At 47.5% G+C, this 16,869-nt stretch overlaps 8 protein-coding genes across 8 annotated transcripts; 4 read left to right on the forward strand and 4 right to left on the reverse strand.

The window, feature by feature from the left end:
* Window positions 1-270: 270 nt before the first annotated feature.
* BKA67DRAFT_509574 (cytochrome P450) lies at window positions 271-2,137 on the forward strand (the record flags this gene model as incomplete). Its single annotated transcript, XM_046097248.1, has 6 exons — window positions 271-585; window positions 653-1,018; window positions 1,077-1,300; window positions 1,387-1,834; window positions 1,898-1,987; window positions 2,045-2,137. 6 exons carry the CDS (start codon window positions 271-273, stop codon window positions 2,135-2,137), a joined length of 1,536 nt encoding a protein of 511 aa, XP_045964436.1.
* Window positions 2,138-2,614: 477 nt separating this feature from the next.
* Window positions 2,615-3,901, forward strand: BKA67DRAFT_667194 (uncharacterized protein; the record flags this gene model as incomplete). Its single annotated transcript, XM_046108609.1, has 2 exons — window positions 2,615-2,781; window positions 2,827-3,901. The coding sequence occupies exons 1-2, from the start codon at window positions 2,681-2,683 to the stop codon at window positions 3,899-3,901; spliced, it is 1,176 nt and encodes a 391-aa protein (XP_045964437.1). The 5' UTR covers window positions 2,615-2,680.
* A 323-nt stretch (window positions 3,902-4,224) lies between these two features.
* On the reverse strand, window positions 4,225-5,738 carry BKA67DRAFT_653500 (uncharacterized protein; the record flags this gene model as incomplete). The annotated part of the gene is made up of 4 exons (XM_046106380.1): window positions 4,225-4,544; window positions 4,599-5,229; window positions 5,320-5,609; window positions 5,672-5,738. 4 exons carry the CDS (start codon window positions 5,736-5,738, stop codon window positions 4,225-4,227), a joined length of 1,308 nt encoding a protein of 435 aa, XP_045964438.1.
* A 170-nt stretch (window positions 5,739-5,908) lies between these two features.
* Window positions 5,909-6,670, reverse strand: BKA67DRAFT_47399 (uncharacterized protein). Its single transcript, XM_046096908.1, has 4 exons — window positions 6,480-6,670; window positions 6,297-6,411; window positions 6,099-6,222; window positions 5,909-6,052 (listed from the first exon to the last, which is right to left on the reverse strand). Exons 1-3 carry the CDS (start codon window positions 6,577-6,579, stop codon window positions 6,123-6,125), a joined length of 315 nt encoding a protein of 104 aa, XP_045964439.1. The 5' UTR covers window positions 6,580-6,670; the 3' UTR covers window positions 5,909-6,052; window positions 6,099-6,122.
* Window positions 6,671-7,530: 860 nt separating this feature from the next.
* Window positions 7,531-9,486, forward strand: BKA67DRAFT_686729 (efflux pump; the record flags this gene model as incomplete). The annotated part of the gene is made up of 7 exons (XM_046109030.1): window positions 7,531-7,713; window positions 7,773-7,849; window positions 7,900-7,951; window positions 8,020-8,194; window positions 8,251-8,346; window positions 8,401-8,904; window positions 8,960-9,486. The coding sequence occupies 7 exons, from the start codon at window positions 7,531-7,533 to the stop codon at window positions 9,484-9,486; spliced, it is 1,614 nt and encodes a 537-aa protein (XP_045964440.1).
* A 462-nt stretch (window positions 9,487-9,948) lies between these two features.
* On the reverse strand, window positions 9,949-10,994 carry BKA67DRAFT_653502 (uncharacterized protein; the record flags this gene model as incomplete). Its single annotated transcript, XM_046106381.1, has 2 exons — window positions 9,949-10,342; window positions 10,402-10,994. The coding sequence occupies 2 exons, from the start codon at window positions 10,992-10,994 to the stop codon at window positions 9,949-9,951; spliced, it is 987 nt and encodes a 328-aa protein (XP_045964441.1).
* A 680-nt stretch (window positions 10,995-11,674) lies between these two features.
* On the forward strand, window positions 11,675-14,079 carry BKA67DRAFT_530421 (uncharacterized protein; the record flags this gene model as incomplete). Its single annotated transcript, XM_046099233.1, has 6 exons — window positions 11,675-12,007; window positions 12,158-12,380; window positions 12,429-12,460; window positions 12,511-13,600; window positions 13,737-13,972; window positions 14,023-14,079. The coding sequence occupies 6 exons, from the start codon at window positions 11,675-11,677 to the stop codon at window positions 14,077-14,079; spliced, it is 1,971 nt and encodes a 656-aa protein (XP_045964442.1).
* A 928-nt stretch (window positions 14,080-15,007) lies between these two features.
* BKA67DRAFT_47750 (eukaryotic translation initiation factor 3 subunit J) lies at window positions 15,008-16,574 on the reverse strand. The gene is made up of 3 exons (XM_046096909.1): window positions 16,303-16,574; window positions 15,882-15,991; window positions 15,008-15,815 (listed from the first exon to the last, which is right to left on the reverse strand). Exons 1-3 carry the CDS (start codon window positions 16,322-16,324, stop codon window positions 15,108-15,110), a joined length of 840 nt encoding a protein of 279 aa, XP_045964443.1. The 5' UTR covers window positions 16,325-16,574; the 3' UTR covers window positions 15,008-15,107.
* Window positions 16,575-16,869: the final 295 nt, after the last annotated feature.

Genomic DNA, 16,869 nt, shown 5'->3' on the forward strand with positions numbered 1-16,869 from the left:
TGGGCGGCAGACGATACTCGGTGTCGGATCTTACCAATGCCAAGCCCCCACACCTTCATCGCACCGCTCGCATTGGGTCCATAACGCGCCAGCACGGGAAGTTGTTGAAATGTTTCATAGAGATTGTATTATTTATCGTTTTGCCGCGAATAAAAAGTGGTTGGCCGTATCTACTAACTTATGTCGTTTGGCTTCATCAGTTCGGATCTTGCCATATTGCATGTGTGGTTTGTGTCTGATCAACTCATATTTGAATATCTTTTTGCAGATATGGATTTCCTGTTAACTTTTCATTTAACGCAAATTAACGCCATTCTTCGGTTGATATTGGGACTGCTGCTATCTGGTGCAGTTTGGCATCTTATCAGTGTGTACTGGCGTTTGAGACACATCCCTGGCCCATTTTTAGCGAAATATACCAACTTGCTACGAATATACTGGGTTAAGACTGAGCGTGCTCATGAAATTCATGAAGCACTTCACGATCAGTATGGTGACGTGGTACAATTCGGTCCGAACATGGTCTCTTTAGCTGATCCAGCTTGGATTCCCACAGTCTATCCCATTCGACCTGGATTCCCCAAGGTAAGCAATACAAATTAACACTCCGCCCCACAGGGTAAATCTTGTATACTAAAGTTACAACACGTAGAGTAATTTCTATCGAACCCTCATGCCTTACACGAGGAAAGGTGGTGCCATGCCAGCAGTGTTCAACACCCGTGATGAAGAATTGCATAAAAGAATCAAGACACCTATTGCACCACTTTTTTCGATTTCAAATACTCTACCGCTCGAGTCATTTGTCAACAAGACTATTCACGTAATGACTGAGCAGCTGGACAACAGATTCGTTGACTCCCAGACTACCTTCGATCTGGCGGATTGGTTGCAATATTTTGCGTTCGACGTGATGGGTACACTGACTTTTTCCAAGCGTTATGGCTTCTTGGAGCAGGGAAGAGATGTTGACAACATGCTAAGCACGATTTGGACCTATATGAAGACAGCAGCTCCGGTTAGTAGACTCTCGTCTCATCGATGAGTCAAGAGAGGCAGCAAGCTTATATCTCTAGATGACGCAAATTCCTTGGTTTGATGATCTCTGGTATAAAAATTCCTTCACAGCTAGGTTTCGCAAGACCACAGGATTTTCAATCCTAGGAATCGTATCAAAGTATATTGTCGAACGAACAGAAGCACAAAAAACTGGTGAAAGAACTGATGATGGCTTGGGTGACCGTGATATGCTTTCCCAGTTCTTCGACCTCACAGCTAATAACGCCTCGTTACCTCCATGGTAAGTCTGTGGATATATTTGAATATGTTCAATCCAAGGTCTACACTGGCCAGAGAGACCAATAATCTGACCAAACTATCTGATAGGTGTGTCACGGCGTGGACCTTTTCTAATGTGATCGCTGGCTCAGACTCTACAGCCGTCGTGATGAGGACCGTCTGGTTCAATCTTCTTGCTAACCCCGAAACCATGCATCGCCTTCTAGACGAATTATTGAAAGCTGAAAGAGACAACGGTATGGCCAAACCGTATCCATCCTGGAAGGATGTCTGCGATTTGCCTTACCTTGATGCCTGCATTCTTGAAGCTGTCCGCTTACACCCTCCTTTCTGTCTCCCCTTTGAACGAGTGGTTCCTGAAGGAGGCATCATGATCGGGAAAACCTTCTTTCCCCAGGATACTGTAGTAGGCATGAGCCCCTATGTGGTCAACCGACACAAACCAACTTTTGGCAACGATGCCAATTGTTGGAATCCTGATCGGTGGCTCGTAGCGAAGGATTTGAAGCAGAAACGCGAAGCTGCTATCATGACGGTAGGACATTCATTTGCCTAGATCTCTGGTGAGCTGTACGCAATTGACTAACTGAATGTGTAGTTTGGGGCCGGAAGGCGCGTTTGTCTTGGCCGGCACATTGCCATGCTGGAGCTGAAAAAAATTGTACCGGCTTTACTTTTGCGATACAAGGTAAGTAAAAACTCTTACTAGCAATTTCATGAGCCAAATCCATCTAACACTACTTAGTTCGATCTCGTAGACGTAAAGAGATATAAAATGGAAAATTCATGGTTTTTCCGACAGTACGGAATAGATGTGAGAATAAAACAGCGATTGTGAATACATTTCGCAGGTGAGACTTACTGATCAATCTTTTTTGGAGGAGTTGAGAATCAAATGGTTCAGCCGCTATTTTTCCACGAGTCCTTAGTGATCAATCGAAGGATAGCCTTTAAAATGCTACTGACCCTGACGAGTCGTCAAAAAGAGCATTTCAGTGCCTAGAAATGCGTCTTCAAAATTATTATTATTGAACCCAGTGTATAAGTGCGAGAACTCATTAGATTTATCCAGTGAATAAACCTCAAAGTTCTCATGAACAATAGTGTGCTCAAAGGGAAGATTCCTTGGTTTTGCAACTTCAAGAATCCTAGTATAATCATGACTCTGGGTCGGCTTATCTCCAAAATGAGGGCACTGACCCCGGGTGACGTATTTTAATCATTGATAGGAGTGATTGGAAGCATAAATTGGCCCCATGTGGTGACAAACATCTGTGTGGAGCATCAGAGCCGGCCTTTTTATCCGTGTAATATCGTTGAAATCTGAGCCCTATAACATTCTCATTTGCCCCGTCGCGCTTCGGTACGTCTTCAATCGTTCATGATTATGGCTTCGGCTTTGCATCTCACGCGGCCCAAGACTCCTCCGCCTTTACACATTCCCCCATCCTCGGCCACAGTAACTGTGAGGGTTATCGATTCGTATGTTCCATCATCCTTTCTCACCACTCTGGGCTAACCATACAGTACCACTACCCTTCTGCTGAACCCGTCACTTTTCTGGCAACCTCAAATGAAGGGCCTTGAAAGTGTCTATGCGCCCATCTACTGCTTTCTTGTTTCGCATGGGAACCGCCACGTACTTTTCGATCTCGGTGTTAGACGAGACTGGGAAAATTATGCACCAAGAACAGTTGATTTGATACGACGCACAACTCGATGTCACACGGAGAAAAACATATCAGAAATTCTGGATACTTACGCTAAGCAAGTAAGCGATGCTGATGTTGTAGTTAGGAGTAGGGACATTGAAGCCATTATCTGGTCGCATCATCATTTCGATCACATCGGCGATCCATCAACCTTCCCGTCGTCTACGACTCTCGTCGTTGGACCAGGGCTGAGAAACACTTGCTGGCCCGCATATCCATCGAATCCGGATTCGCTAGTTCTAGATGCTGATATCGAGCACCGCGAAGTGCGAGAAATTAACTTCTCCACCGGGTCCGTTCACGTTGGGCGCTTCCGGGCGTTTGATTATTTTGGTGATGGGTCGTTCTATCTCCTCGATTCCCCTGGTCATTCCGTCGGGCATTTAACAGCACTAGCCCGTGTCACGACGTCTGGGGATGGTAATCCTCAGCATGACTCATTCGTGTTCATGGGTGCGGATGCCTGCCACCATCCCGGCGTGCTAAGGCCAACAGAATATCTACCCCTGCCATCACAGTTATCGCCATCGCCATCCCGCTTGTTTACTCACGCGTGCCCGGGTGAAACATTACAACGACTTCAACGTAATAACAGCCCCGCCGAGCCATTCTTCACTGTTTCTCCAATTTTATTTCCGGATCATGAAGCCGCCTTAGATACTGTACGAAAGATTGCCGAACTGGATGCCTCGGATAATATCTTCGTCATCATAGCTCATGATGGATCGATTAAGAACCATATTGATTTGTTTCCTGAATCAATCAATGATTGGAAGGCAAAGGGCGTTCGACTCCAAACCCGTTGGCTGTTTTGTAATGATTTCACTAGCGCCATCGAGGAGTGCGACACACGCAATGTTGTCGTTGAAAAAGACCTGTTCAACTGTTGAGCTTAGCTAAATTTTGGTTACAAGAATGTAATTCTGTGAGAATTTCTTTCTCCTCTTTCCCGTTGCCACATAATCTTCTCATGTCGTTACTAACTGAGTGGCAGGCTCGACTTCTTATCTACATATCTTACTTATGAAGTATAGTGATCGTAAGACCCATTGTAAGTTTAGTATGGGTATTCTAGAGCCTAATTGTAGGTCGATTACGACGGTTTATAGCACTAAGTTAGCTATTATGGCTAAACCAATACTCTTGATCTTAGTCTACTTCCTCTAGACTAAGGTTTTAATATACGTGATTAGATCTACTTCTGATCATGACTCTATTGCGTGTCAATCTTCATATTCACCACCAGACCTATGCTTGCAAGGAGACACATTATATTGCTCAGTTCTCCAGTCGTGCACGAAAAGTTGATTGAAACTTGATGCGAGACCCTTTCAGAAGACTTCTCCTTCAAAGCAGTGTCCGTAACCGATGGATCAATTGGGATGATTCCAGAATTTCCCATGCTCTGATTCGCCACTGGGAAAGAGAAGGAGGGTTTTTGTCCTACTGAAACGTCATACCCCTTGAAGGCGTGAGAGCCCAGACCAAGACTTTCGGTCAAATTGCTGAAGTCCATGTCCATCGAGCCTTCTCCTAAGCCAGTCAGCACAGACTCTTAGATTATAAGTGCCCAGTCAATAGTCTCACCTCGTTGTGCCACAGATGGGATACTTGTATAGTCTTGGTTGGCGCTATCATGCTCGGTAGGGCCGAGAAAGCCGTCGTTAAGATATAGAGGGGTCGAGGTGTTGCTTGTCATATGCGCAGCCATCCCTTCCATCCATTGTCCTTCGAGTGCAGAATTGCTTAGCTGGATCCTGTCCTTAGGCACCATCACATCTAAATAACCCATGCACATGCGGGGTGTTGTCGCTGCATTTGCCTTGGATGGCGATGCGCAACTGCTCGCCCATTCAGTCTGCGAATGCGGCAGCTCGTCGTATCGAGCATTCATATCTGTTACCAAGTCCATTTCTTCCGAATCGCTTTCATCAAACTCATATCTCCCTCCCTCATCGCCATCATCATCGTCATCATCGTCGCTCTCATCTGGTGCGGCTGTTCGCATCAACTTGAGAGTCCCCTGCTGGGTTTTCATTTTGACTGCGGGCTGCGAGGGCGACTTCGTGGATGGTGATTTAGTACCGCTTTGACTCTTCAGTCGCAGTTTCCAGTATCGGTTCTTCAGCGCCAGAGTGGTTCGCTGAGGTTCATGAAACGACGCAATGCGGGACCAATTGGTGCCGTAGGTATGAACGGCGGCAAGCAGCTTTTCGTCCTACAAAGTTGATGATGTTCAGCGTATATTCCTATGAAATTGGAAAGTATGGATCTTTTCGGTGTTAAGGGAATCGGCGACCAGACTAACCTCGTCTCCAGTCCAGTCGCAATAATTGATGTCAGGGTTTAGCACCTGGCGCCAATGACTGGAGCATTGATCTCCACAGCGTGAGCCTACGACGGCAGCGACCTGTGGCCAATTCGTCCCGAACTTCTTCACAGCGTCAGTCAGACGTTGATCTTCTTCAGGTGACCAAGCTCCTTTCACTGTTCCACCCGCCAGACTATTCCACCATCTCTTGCGGCAATCTTTATTCGACCGGCCGGGGATGTGCTTAGCTAATTCACGCCAGAGCACTGGTCGATCGTCTTCTAACTCTGAACGATATCACATCCACGTTAGCGTCACAATTATTTGTCTTAGCTATCGTGCAACTTACCTTTCTGCACCAAATCTCGCAAAAGATTATCTTCCTTCTCCGTCCAATTCCTTCTAGCGCGGCTCATCATTGCTGGTGAGTATATAAGCCGCGTAGAGGAGCTGGGAGCTTTTGCTCAATGGAATATTGGAGATCTAACTTCGTTGTAATTAAGATGACTAAGATTACCTAGCCTGGTGAAAAGCTTGGTATAAGGAGTTCGTCGAATTTAAGCTTGGAACTCAGAGTCTTACTACTTCTTGAGTCTGACTACTCAACACGTGGCTACCCATGCAGTGTATTGATCACTCACTTCAGATGATCGAGCACTGGGCGTTTATACTGACGCAGATTTGTGAGCAGCGCAGCCTACGCCGCACACATATGTTCCATCTCAATGTCCTAGATCTCGCTTAGCTGAATCTGACATAAGACATAGAAATCATACTATTGACCTGCACGCCTTTTCAGCCTACTGCTGGTCATGGTGGCTTTCATGATAGACCCTGAATCCTTCGAATCCTGACATTGATCCTCCATCCCTGCAATGTAACATGGCGTCCAAGGGGGGGCTGATTCAGCGGAATCACGTTAAAGTTGTTGTAACTTAGGTCATGCGAAGGATTGTTTCTGGCAAGGTACGTACTGCAGAGTAGCGGCACCAAAAGGTAGCGAATATTCTGTGTAGTTTTGAGTTTTGGTTACAGCGGTGAAGCTGGTCAGAACAGATGTGTCTCGGGCAAAGACATGCATGTTATTTGCTTTGTCGCAACGATAAGCATGCAGACGCGGTAGAGCGTCACGCTCATAAGCCACATACGCCACTCACTTGAAAATCTGCTGTCTACAGTTTCACCGGCTGAGCTCGGCAGTTTCGGATAGCAACGAATCATATGTAATAAACATGACACTAAGATAGAGTTTGGCATGTTTTATATAAGTGTTCCTATCGGCCATAATTCACGCGAATCAAATAGGTGATTTGAATATAACGGCAGCTTTTAAGTTATGTGGTCAGCCTTGCCGGTGATACCAAAACCCAATGGGTTTCATCTCCAAGTTCAGTTAGTTGACGTGGGACGAACCGTTGGTATGGTAGCGTAGCCTATAGGTGGAATTTGGAGGAAAATGGAATTTTACGGTAGGCCGGAAAGCCCGCAGCGCGGCAGGTATTTTCGCAGGTGGGTACATCTGGTCTCGTACATAGGCATACCGTAGAAGCATACCCGACGTGTAGGAGGACTCACAGTGACATTCATTGCTGATAGAATTCGGGTCAATTTAAACTTTAATATCTTTCAAGTTAGCGTGGTTTTCTTATACTAGACTAGACTAGATTAGACTAATCCCGCTGCGGTCAATAACCCTCCATACCAATAATACAGTCCAGTCCAATAAGCTCATGGATCCCTTGGCGGCAACGAGCCGCATCATATCATGGCAACCAATCATAGCTGGTTGTTAAGTCCGCGGACTTTCTAGATAACCCAAATGACGCGACAGAGCTGCGCGACATTGAAGGATTCACTCGGGGTATGAAGGGATAGGCTGCCAATGGTTGGCTATGAACCAACACACTGAAGTTTGGTATCACAATCGCCCACCAAGGGAAATAGCCACGGTTGTCACCGGGCAAAGACATTGAAGGTCACGACGATTTCGAGCAAACCCTAAAGCGGACGCCTACCTAGGCGAAAGGATCAGCTACGTCTCATTGTCAATCGCAGCTTCCTTGCTACGACCACTTTTGCCAGAAGAGACCAGACGCCTCGGAAGGATTCTGCTCGAGTCCGATTACTACAAATCCTGCTCTGATCACCAGCACCGCAACTGTTGCTTCGATACCAAAATCTGCTCGGCCTTCTCAAGAAAAATATACAATGACTTCGTCTCAAGATGGGGTGGAAAAGCCAGCACTAGCGGAGCAGAATGGCGGCGAATCAACTCTCAGTCTGCGACCAGAATCGCAGGCTAATATATCTGGGATGAAGTTGTTTCTGGTCATGTTTAGTCTGACATTGGCAGTATTCCTTGTGCTGCTGGATTCTTCCATAGTCGCCACAGTAAGTCCCATCTTGTTTGGGTTCCCATCTATCAACATCTCATCTGTGTACTCTACAAGGCCACTCCAAAAATTACTGGCGAGTTCCATTCACTAAACGACATTGGATGGTATGGCACATCGTATCTTTTGGCAAAGTAAGTTGGACCTCTTCCTCAGGCTGTTTTATCCTAACCTCGTGGACCAGCTGTGTATTGCAGCCCCTTAGCGGAAAGATCTATACCTACTTTAATGTCAAGGTGAGCATCATCATCTGACAGACTAGTCCTCCCACCTCGGGCCATAGTATTGACATTGTAGTCAAAAGTGGACTTTCTTAGTCTTCTTCGCAATCTTCGAGTTGGGCTCTGCAATATGCGGGGCTGCAACTTCATCCAAGATGCTGATTATTGGTCGTGCGGTCGCTGGGCTAGGGTCTTCGGGACTTCTCAATGGTGGCTATACGATCGTGGCTTTGATTGTACCAGTTGCCAAGCAAGCCGGTGAGTAGACCTTCCGGGACCATGAATGAGTAGTAGTCAATAACAAAGAGATGCAGGTCTACGGGGTATTCTCATGGGCCTTTCCTTCTTCGGCCTTTTGGCTGGGCCGCTTATTGGTGGTGCCTTGACCGAGTATACGACTTGGCGGTGGTGTAAACAACCCAACCCAGTACCTGTGAAGCCATGATCTAACTTCGATGTATTAGGTTTCTACATCAATTTACCTTGCGGTGCCTTGATCGCACTTTTTCTTCTGCTAGTGCCTATTGTTGATCTACGAGTCGTTGATGATGGAACCCAAACGATCACACAAATCTTTTGGAAATTGGATCCTATTGGCTTTTTTCTTTTTACTCCAACCATTATAATGTTCATCCTAGCACTAGAGTGGGGTGGCACCGACTATGCCTGGGGAAGTGCGATCATTATTGGTCTATTCTGCGGCTCGTTTGGCAATCTTCTCGTCTTTGTGGCCTGGGAACGTCACGTAGGCGCTAAGGCCATGATTCCACTCTTTCTCGTCCGCCGCCGCGTCATCTGGAGTAGCTGTCTCAACATGGTTTGCTTCATTGGATGCACATTTACCACAGCATTCTATTTCCCTGTTTACTTCCAGGCGGTACGAGATGCTTCCCCTATGCAGAGTGGTGTGGATATGCTACCCCAGATCGTCACCAACATGATCGTTACCATCATCACGGGTGCTTTGAGTAAGTTTGTGTTCACAATGTCTGCGCCGACGTAGATGACTAAACTGTTTTCAAGTCAATCGTGTAGGGTACTACTTGCCTTTCGCTCTCGCTAGCGGCGTGTTCACCTCGGTCGGAACAGGTTTGATCTCTACGTTGACGCCCACTTCATCGACTGCAAGAAGGGTAGGCTTTCAAATAATTGCAGGTTTTCAGGGCCTGGGCTTTCAAATCCCGATTCTCGCAGTCCAAAACGGAGTACGCAGAGAGGATGTTTCTGTCGCTACCGCACTCGTTGTTTTCTCACAGAACTTAAGTGGTGCAGTGTTTTTGTCTCTGGCTAAAGTGATATTTGGCGAAGAACTACGGTACTTCCTATCTCTTTACGCCCCAACTGCCAACTCGTCTGTCATCGTTGCCGCTGGTGCATCAGCTGCCGATGTCAGGAGCGCAACACCGGTGGAATTACTATCAGCTGTGCGGTTGGCATATAGTGATACCTTTGACCGTGTCATGTATCTCGCCACTGGTGCCGCATGTGGCGCCTTTGTGTTTGCAACAGGGATGGGCTGGGTACGGATCAACAACAAGAAGGACGATTGAGAATTAATAGGAAGTAATAGGTTAACAAGAGTCCTCTACCAATAAGTCATAAACAACGAATTGCATGGACCATGATCCAGCAAAAGCTTTTGAAGTGATGTCAATCTTTGCCAGTGTAATTCAAACACACACCATCCAATGTAACTTGCTTATTCTCCATTAAATAAATCGAAATTAGTGAATAAATAATAAATCGAAATTCAAAGTAGGAAAAAGAAAATCGAGCAATTGGGGAGACTGGTATGCATTTCGAGATAATCAGAAATTCGTCCTAGGGATATAATCCCATCTGAGTCTATTCATAATATGAAAAATCAAATGGCTGACACAATCAATCACAACGTTTCATAAGTGACTTTTGTTGACAATTGAGCAAGATTTAAAGATAGTCAATTAGAAATTCAGGAAGGGCAATGAGAGGGAAGTAAACATCAATCCCAAGCTGATTAACTCCTAGACTAGTCACTTGAGATTCTGTAGAATACCCGGCTGCAGCTCCTCCAGTCTGTTGGTGAGTAACTTCCAAAAGTAGGTGGTCTTTTGACTGTCCTGAGCTAAGGCGTTGTAGTTCTGAACTGCACCAGCCCGCAAATATAGTCCATGAGTTTCCCGTCCTGCCGACGCAGCCTGCACCACGAGTCGAGATCCCTCCTCTGGCGGTCGAGCCGCGATCGATTCGAACACTTTGAAGAAAGCCTTAGGCCCTCCGCTCATCTCGCCCGATAGCCCAGTTTTACAGAAGCAGGGATCGACGGAATTTATCACAATGGGATTCGCATTGGATGTGTCAGCCGGATCGACGATTTCGCATAGTTTGATTTCTGTATATAACTGCAATAGTTTCGAGAGATTATATCTAACAAAGTCAGCATTTCGGAGAAACTAGTCTGTCGGAAGAAACAAAAGTCGGCTTACTGGTTCATCGGATTGAAATGTGACTCGTCCTTGTACCAGGCAAAAATGTCATTCCCGTGCCCTTCGGGGTACTTGGCCACATCATACAACGCTGAACCCACGATTGTCATGTGGGGCGTAACCCCATACTCTCGCGCAGTCTCTTTGAGCTTGGGGATAAGTTGAAACGCGAGTAAAAACGTGCCAATGTTGTTGACAGCGAGTGTTCGTTCGGTGTCATAGATGATGTTGAACTTGAAGCAGCGGACGCCTGCGTTGTTGATCAAGACATCCAGTCGAGGCAAAGCATTGGCCTTCTCAACGAAAGTCTTGATTGATGAGGGAGACTCTAGATCGACCTCCCACACGTCGATTATGTTAGGATTGCATTTCAGAAGCGACTCAATGTCTAGCTTGGCCTTGTGGCCTCGCGACCGACTGCGACAACCAAAAATGACTTTGCTGGCACCTAAGCGGATAATGTGCTTCACTATCTCCTGACCAAGACCTCCATTAGCTCCAGTGACGATGACGGTCTTGGAGGCGAATGAGTCGGAGGGCTTGGGGATCTTGAGGACGAATTGAGTATGAACGAAATCTCCAAAGGAAGGCATCTCGTTGGACGGCTTTGCTTTGTCCCTTTGAGCATCAATGACTGAGGAGAAATACCCTCGGGCTTGACTTAGCGTACTTGCATGGCTATAGCGGTCTATTTATGTATCTTTCCGGATTAGGAAATGGCTAGCTTGAGTTACGCTTACACTGTTCCGGCAAGAAGAGTCTAACCTTACAGCAGCACTAGGTCTCAGTAACCGGCGCTAAGTCAAAGTCCGTGGACTTGGGGTAGTTGGGGGGTTACACAGATCTGTCAGACAGCCAGGCGACTGACCTTAGCTAACTTGGAACGGCCGTCATCTCAAACTCCATGGACTTAAGGGGTCACGTGGCGGTTCTCCTCCCGCTTCTGCTCCTACTGCCACTGACACATGTGCAGACTCAACTCTGGCTGGTTGCAGGACCGGTTGCGTCCTGTACCATTGTTCTAGCCGTCTCTTAAGTCCATGGAACGGAGTTGCCTACCGGATGCGGTCTTGACAACAATCTATCGATATGCAGTCTCAAGGGACCATTAAGCATCGGCGCGCACGCGTACCTTTGTCATGTGATCCGTGTCGCGTCAGAAAGTGTGTGAGCTCGATGCTGGTCCAATGCCTCTACGCGGGGCCATCAAAGTGTATCCAGCTAATGGATACTCAGACTGAAATGCAACCGAGAGACACCCTGTCAGAACTGCATGGCTCGGGGCGAGCACGCCGCTTGTGTTTTCCATGGTCCCAAAAATGGAGCTGTGCCTGTCGCCCGTCGTGATGCGACGGGGGATGCAATGCGTCAACGAATTGACCATCTTGAGGACTTGGTAAAAAACTTAATTGCAGAGCGCCACTTGGTTACACCCCCAAGCCACGATACTATATACACACCGCAAAGTTCGACTGCCGGAGCTGGCCTTACACGCACTGCTACCACACCTGAAGCTCAAGATGCTGTTGGGGTTGGAAAGACGGTTATGGACGGTGTGCATTCAGTCTACCTTGGCGGTGATGACTGGTATGTTGTGCTTCAAGAGGTATATCATCACTCATTACTACCCAAGGAAAGCTTGTCGTGGGTAGAATCTATACTTGTTTATTTTCTGAAAGTGACATATGACGATGCCATCAATAGTTGGACAGCTTGACAGACAAATTTGTATGACCTCACAACTGACCCGATACAGATTAATGAACTCAAGCGGACTTGGAGTCAGGAACGAGATGATGACAACGATTACGATTTTCGTCCAACTCTATCTCACACGGTCGATGGATCAAGTCTGCTTTTCAATCAAGTCAAGCCTATCGAACGAATAGAAATTCTCTCCACCATACCGCCGAAGTCAGAGGTCGATCGTTTGGTATCACAATTCTTTGATCGCCAGGCCTTTCCTATCGCCGTTCCACGTAGGTTATAACATAGATCCAGTCGTTCTTCTGTTGATTGAATATTAGCTATCCTCCATGTGCCCACTTTTATGCGCGAGGTATGCTTCACGCCTTTGTTTTTCTATATACCTTGACTAATATCTTTCAGTACAACGAGCACTGGAAAGACCCATCTAAGACGAGTCCCATATGGTTAGGTCTTTTGTTTTCAATTCTCGGTATCACCATGTTGGCATACCATCAATATGGAGAGCCGCCGGAATTCGAAGGCATTTCCGAGTCACTCTTTCAACTCTACCGAATGCGGACGTCTCAGTGTCTTCTAAGCGGGGATATCGCCAAGTGCTTGCCATATACTGTTGAGACTTTACGTTTCAATGCTACCGCTGAGTTGAATAGAAAAGACGACAACCGTCGCGGCCTATGGATAATGACAGGTGTTGTGGTCCGCACGGCAGTTAATATGGGCTACCATCGCGATCCCTCGCACTCTCCAGATATTTCCGCTTTGCAAGCTGAGTACCGACGCCGAATTTGGCTTTCGGTGATTAGTATGGACGATATGGCCTCGTTCCTTGGAGGCTTCCCACGTACGATGTCAGCCATATATTCAAACACGATGGAACCACGTAACCTTCATGATTGGGAGCTATTTGAAGATACCACAATCATACCCCCTTCACACCCACTCACGGAGCCTACCTCTACAACATATTTGATCGTCAAGGGACGCTTGTTTCATGCTTTAGGCCGTATCGCCGATTTCAACAGCACTCCAAATGCTGGCTCGTATGAGACTATGCTTGAGATTGATCATGTCGTGTATGAGGCGTATCAGAACTTTCCCTCGCACATGAAAGTGGCCGATATCGGTGATACCAGCAATCCTGTCGGAGGTTTAGCCAGTTTTTCTAACCTGAGCCTCCTTGGTATGTACCATAAAGGCATGTGCACCTTGCATCGCCGATTCCTAGGCATCGGAAGAAACGACGATCGCTTCAGATTCTCTCACCATCGATGCATCTCTTCTGCACTGGCATTGTTGACCTATCAACAAGGTTTGGAATCGTCTTTCTATAAGCTCTCAGAAACGCGTCAGATGCTAGCACTTGGCGCAATGGTATTATTCCTCGAGCTTGAATTAAGACGAAAAGCTCCCGAAACAGATGCTTCCCCGGATGATGTATATCTCCTCCAGGCCTTGGACAAATCCTGCAACCTATGGGCGGGCGTAACAGGTCAGTATCAGGGGGGGGGGGGAACTAATCTAATTTTTTTACCTCTTCGTATAAGACCCACTCCTCCTCAGTCCCAAAAGGTCAAAAAGAAAATCAAGACATTGAGAGTTTCAAAGCTTTTAAACGCGCTCAAAAGAGTATTTACTAACTCCGGTATACGTAATAGACACTTGCGAAGAGGCGCGAAAATTTCACTTATTCCTTGCCAGTATGCTTTCAAGATTTCGTGATGGAACCAACTCCAGTCCCGAAAATCTGCCAACAATAGTATCGGAGACACCATTCCAGTTTCCTGGGCTCAGTCCCCAATACCATCAATCTAATTTGGGATTCGTGGTCGACAAATACCCGGTTGATGTTGACTTCGATTGGGTATGTCCATTTCTTCCTGGTAGTAGAATCATATTCACCAAACATCACAGGCTACTTGGGATACGTTCATTGAAGACAATAGTTATGAGACAGGTCCTATCTATTAATTGCTCATGGCCCGACATCCTTTCGGGCTACATGCGAAGGAAAACAATTTACATTATTTTCAGTATTATACGAGCGGAACGCCTGGATATGGTGAATACACGGCGGTACAGTGAAACTCAATCGGTACTTAGTATCGATAATGGCTGACTAAGGTTCCGCATTCGGTTTGCGACTATACTGCTGGCAATGTGTATTACCCGAGTTTTATGTGGACTATATAAGACGAGTTGATTAGGATAACAGGACAAGGACCACACCTGGCCACCGTGATACCGTCGATGGGAGGGGTTGTATTTGGCATTTCTGACCAGCCAGAATTGTGCTTTATTTTTGGATTCGGTCGAATAAGTAGCTCTAGCATGATAGACTGTGGTTAGGCTTTGTGTTGGCACAGATGTATCTAAGCGCTGGACCTTTCAACCAAGAGCCGCACTGCGGGCAACAGTTTCTTGATAGTGACGGGGTCGTAGGGACATTTTCTACCTATTCAAGTGCTAAGAGCAAGAAGTGGGAAGGGCTTGTCAAACTTGAGAAAACGAAGTTTTGGTCCCATGTCCTACATTCAAACAATCCAGAGGTGTCGCACAAACAATGTTCTATTGCCGGTTCTACGGCCCTTTGAAGTCAAACTGTATATAGCAATCTGTCAAAAACAATTTTTGGAGCAAATCCATTTCCATCCCACGATTTCTCTAATCATGTCTTGTCATATTATGCAACGCCACTTGCGGACACAGCCACCTTGTTTGAGCCCTCTCCATAGAGGCACTGGCGGCGCAACACCCCTGCTGGACGGGCTGGGTGCTTTGGAGCCTAGTTCCACCTGAAGGCCGCGAGCTGGAGACCGCTCCAGCGTAACCGTGTTGGAAGCTGAGTGGTGTGTTACTCTAGGGAGGAGCGAGCATGTCTTTACGTGATTGAGCTCGTGACGCTATTTGACATGTGTGGGCTCGTAAAACCCGACGTGATCTTTCTGTGAAGCGCAACGTGGGTGAAACCACGAGCGTTGAAGCAACTTGTGCGCTTTTCACATGAAATCGTCGTCACCAAAATCGTCTTCATAGGTGGTCGTTTCGGCAGCGTTGGCTCTGGAAGTAACCAAACTGGTCTTGGTCTTCTGTGCCTTGCTCTTCTTTCCACTCTTCTCAGCGGCCTTCTCCTCCTTCATCTTTTCGTTGCCGAGAGCAGTCAAAGTGCTAGCAATCTTCTTGATCTGGTCGCTGGGCAGGTCCTTGGCCAGCTGCTTGGTGAATTCCTGCAAAAACAAGGTGTAGTGAGCCTTCTTGTAGTTCTGGCCACCAATGATAGGTACGAGGACGTTGCGCATGTTCTCGAACTGAAGCTTGGTCAGGGGGTTGACGAGGGGGAGCGAGCTGAGGTCGATGGTTTTGGTAGGATCCTTGGGGTCTATAGGAATGGCAGACCCGGCAGTGGTAGCCTTGCGACCAGCCTTAATGCCAATATCCCCGAACAAGTCGGCAGCGTGGTTCAAATCGGCATCCAGCTCCTGACGCTTGAGGCGCTCGCGGCGTTCGGCCTCAGTCTCGTCGAAATCACTGTCGTCTTCCTCGGCCAATTGCTTGGCACGTTCGGCGCGGTGCTCCTCGATACGTTGCTTCTTGGATTTCTTGTTGGCAGCGGCTTCAGCGTCTGCCTGGGCCTTGACCTCGGCGGCCTTCTTGGCCTTTTCGCGCTCTACCTCGGAGTCTTCGGCAGCATCCCAAGAGTCAAGAACCTGGTTCCAAATCATCAGTATGTTGTTGCGGTAATCGGCGATATAACGGTGTCGTCGAAGACTTACATCGCTGTCATCATCTTCATCGTCAAACTTGCGGCGACCGGCGGCGGCAGCGGCACTGACACCGGCAGGAGGTGATGAGGGAGGGGTGCTGGAGTCCGAGTCCTCCTCTTCTACATTACATGGAGTGGTCAGCTAGATCCAGACAAGTCTGAAGGCAGACGGGATGCATCACAAGCGTGGTCCTCCAATGGTAGAAGACGCAGCGAGCACAGGGAACCCCACTGAGAGCCTCGCTACATGCTATGTGTGTATTGTACAATACTTCCAAGACGCGTTCTGCGTGAAGTGAAGGTCAAGGTCAAGACCAAGACCCGGCCGTCTACAGGTCTCCGAGTGGGTGGCAGAGCCGATGAGGTGGTCGCTCTGGGGGCTTGCGCGCCTTCGCACCGAAGAGTTGAGGAGGGGTGGCGGGATGACTTACCCCACTGCTTCTTAGCAGACATATTGGCAGTCTTTGTAGAGCTGAGTAGTTGGGAGGGTTGACAATAGTCTTGCGACTGTGGATGAAGCAATATTGGGATGCTCGTTGATTTGCACGCAAGGATGGATGCTTGGGAAAAGAGTTCGACTCGAGAAAAGGGCTGAGAGATTGGATTTTTGGGGGGGTTTATCGCCTAAAATTGCAACTGTGTGCGAAACAAGTGATGGACCGGTGCCCAATTGCCTGAGCCGCGCTGAATGGAGGGGCTTTTTACGGGGTGCCAGTACCAGGCAAAGAAATCATGTCGGGAGCCAGCCAAGTGAGGGGCAAGCGATTCGCGGCCAAGGCGTCGGGTCGGCGGTGGGACGTGAAGGAGGAAGCGATGCAAAAGCGATGCAGCAACAGCAAACACCCAACAGCCAAATGACGTCGTTGGTCACAAGCAAAAGTAAAAGATGGGTTTTTCTTTGATCTTTTCTTTCCTTTTTGGCTCTACCAACGAATTGGAGACGGCGTGTACACGATGCAACATGGAGGATCGAGGATCCATCGGCGTCCTTCCTTTCA

Source organism: Truncatella angustata, assembly GCF_020726525.1.
Source record: "Truncatella angustata strain MPI-SDFR-AT-0073 chromosome Unknown BKA67scaffold_1, whole genome shotgun sequence".
NCBI lineage: Eukaryota > Fungi > Ascomycota > Sordariomycetes > Amphisphaeriales > Sporocadaceae > Truncatella > Truncatella angustata.

Bases quoted from the DNA above. Each gene is read 5' to 3' on its own strand.
- BKA67DRAFT_47750 (XM_046096909.1), bottom strand. From the start codon at position 16,324: ATGTCTGCTAAGAAGCAGTGGG. The intron at 15,992-16,302 runs GTAAGTCATCCC...CATGTAATGTAG, and splicing joins GTCTGCTAAGAAGCAGTGGG to AAGAGGAGGACTCGGACTCC. The intron at 15,816-15,881 runs GTAAGTCTTCGA...ATTTGGAACCAG, and splicing joins ATGAAGATGATGACAGCGAT to GTTCTTGACTCTTGGGATGC.
- BKA67DRAFT_47399 (XM_046096908.1), bottom strand. From the start codon at position 6,579: ATGCCAAACTCTATCTTAGTGTCATGTTTATTACATATGATTCGTTGC. The intron at 6,412-6,479 runs GTGAGTGGCGTA...GTTGCGACAAAG, and splicing joins TGTAGACAGCAGATTTTCAA to CAAATAACATGCATGTCTTT. The intron at 6,223-6,296 runs GTACGTACCTTG...CCGCTGAATCAG, and splicing joins TTTGGTGCCGCTACTCTGCA to CCCCCCCTTGGACGCCATGT.